Source organism: Perca flavescens, chromosome 3 (genome assembly GCF_004354835.1).
Source record: "Perca flavescens isolate YP-PL-M2 chromosome 3, PFLA_1.0, whole genome shotgun sequence".
NCBI classification, from domain to species: domain Eukaryota; kingdom Metazoa; phylum Chordata; class Actinopteri; order Perciformes; family Percidae; genus Perca; species Perca flavescens.
Genome location: NC_041333.1, coordinates 38,145,348 through 38,147,846, shown reverse-complemented (window position 1 = coordinate 38,147,846; position 2,499 = coordinate 38,145,348). Strand labels below are relative to the sequence as shown.

The window sequence follows — 2,499 nt, the reverse complement described above, 5'->3', positions numbered from 1 at the left end:
TGTAAAGAGAAAAGTTTATTATTTTACAGATTTCAGGGTTGGGTACCGAAACCGGGCTCCACGATTGAAAGCTGTCAGTGAATGCACCCAGAGCCGGCCCGACCTATGAGCGAACTAAGCTGCTGCTTAGGGCCCCTGTGTTATTGACTTTAGACCAGGTTTTTGTTGGTCAATGGCACGATCATTTCCTGCTGCCTTAAGATAGCAATACTCCCAGAATGCACCTGAACACACCTCCCTCTAAGATCAGCACACCCAGAATGCACCTGACCACACCTCCCTGTAAGACCAGCACACCCAGAATGCACGTGAACACACCTCACTGTAAGAGCATGGGCCACAGATGGGTGCAGGTGCATTTGCACCACGCTAGACAGGGCCCGGTGACGTGAGATGATTGTCTTTAAATGTGAGATGGTTTCAGACTTTAGTCTTAGATGTGTAAAACTGACTTTCTCCACAAAGAATCATGCTTTAAATCAGGGATCACCAACATGGTGCCCACAGGCACCAGGTAGCCCCCCCAAGGACCACATGAGTAGCCCTCAGGCCTGTTCTAAAAATGAAAATTGAATATTGATATTATCTGTTTCCCACCTTGTTAAGTCATTGTTGATAATTATTGTGAGAAATCACTAACATGATCAGAGCCTTCACATAGATGAGCATCATTAATCATTAATAATCATATATAACTAAAGGCAAACTGAGCACATTTGTTATTTCAGAAGAGTGTATCAAACTGGTAGCCCTTCGTATGACTCAATACCCATGGAGTAGCTCTCAGTTTCTAAAAGGTTGGTGACCCCTGGTTTAAATCTTGTGTTTACCCTGAGATGTGCTCTTAAGTTTCTCATCTTGTGTCTTCCCCAGGTTTGGCGTTGGATCCTTGCTGCATCTCCTGCACAGCGTGGGCTTTGCCCGTGTGTTGGCGCTGCTCACCTGGAGCTTCCTCCTCCTTTGCGTGCTGCCCAACGTGGTGCTGACCAGCCGGCCGGCTACCGAGGAGACCTCGCGGGACTGCATGCGGCTGAAGACGCCGCTCGGCATGAAGTGGCACAGCGTGTCCAACTTCCTGAGCGTCAGCCTGTTCTGGGTGACCCTGCTGGTCCTTAGCTACTGCTACACCGCCATCGCCTGCCGCGTCTACCAATCGTATCGCCGCGTTCGCCGCACCAGCAACCAGAGCAGCAGCAGCAAGGCGTGCCGGAAGTCCAACCGCAGCATCTTCAGCATCCTGGCGGTGTTCTTCGTCTGCTTCGTGCCGTACCACGTGTGCCGCGTGCCGTACACGCTGAGCCAGATGCCGGCGGCGTCGGGCTTCGGCCGGGACGCGCGGTTCCTGCTGTTCCAGCTGAAGGAGGGAACGCTGTTCCTGTCGGCGCTCAACGTCTGCCTGGACCCCGTAATCTACTTCCTGATGTGCCGAACCTTCAAAGAGTCGCTGCTCAGGAAACTGTCGGGGAGAGACCACCGGAGGAGGGGGGGCTCGCTGACCACGGGACAGAGTCTGAGTCATGTTTAGAGAGAGGGAGGCAAGGGAACAAGGAGAAGAGATAAGGAGAGGAGACAAGGAGAGGAGACCAGGAGAGAAGACAAGGAGAGGAGACAACAGAAGGGACAAGGAGAGGAGACAACAGAGGGGAAAATATAGGGGACCAAAGGAGAGGAAACAAGGAGAGAACAAGGAGAGGAGAATGTCTCCCATCTAGCTGTGAAATTGTATATGACAACCAACTGAATATTACTTTCTAGCCCTTCCTCCTATGGTGGCCAAACCCGAAATTAGCTCTTAGTATCTCCCTCGTTTGCACGCAGCTGTTCTAGCCACTCCAAAATGAACTTTGGTCTTATTGCTCTGCCTGTTGCGTTGTCATTTTAATTCTCTTTTTTCGCTTACCTGGCAAGTAATCTCCCCCTGGTATTCGTCATGGTGCCGATAGGTGTAAGAGGCCAAAATGTGGAGGTGTGTCCTTCTTTTGGCTAATGTATTTTAAAGATGGAGGCGCTTACATGGCGGCCGTCATTCGAGCGACTCCGCATCACATTCTCATTAGGGGCTGAGCCCGCCTTAGGTCTGATCCTATATCCTGCCTTTGGATATGGATATAGACTAAGCGCCAGGAGGAGGGAGAGGCAGTTTGCAGTTTGCATGTCCAGGAATACTCCAGTGATCATCATTGTGTCATAATGTGATATTTTATACTAAGACAGAAATGTTAGGCTATATATGCAGATTTATGTTTGTATAAAATGTAAATAAATAACGGTCTATATGTTATTAAAGTTGTGCATAACCTGTGGGATTCTCAGTTTAAGTTGTATGTATTTACTGTTGAGGAACCAAAGTAAAAGACAGAAAGAAGGAAGTGTACGGGAACTCTGATGACTGGACACCAAACCATCACGTTATACTGGTGCAACTTTTCAGCTGATTTGGTTTTTGTGGCTCTGATGTCACCCGGGTCTCTCGTCTCTCTGTGTGGTTGCCTCCAGTTT

The 2,499-nt window shown here is 49.2% G+C and overlaps 1 protein-coding gene across 2 annotated transcripts in view; it reads left to right on the top strand.

Moving 5' to 3' along the window:
- LOC114552841 (P2Y purinoceptor 14) overlaps window positions 1-1,575 on the top strand; it is a 21,366-nt gene extending 19,791 nt beyond the window's left edge. For both annotated transcript variants that reach the window (XM_028573934.1, XM_028573933.1), the window contains exon 3: window positions 874-1,575. In XM_028573934.1, the coding sequence (XP_028429735.1) occupies window positions 874-1,525 (652 nt within the window). In that variant the 3' untranslated portion in view covers window positions 1,526-1,575. The remainder of the gene's footprint in view (window positions 1-873) is intronic.
- Window positions 1,576-2,499: the final 924 nt, after the last annotated feature.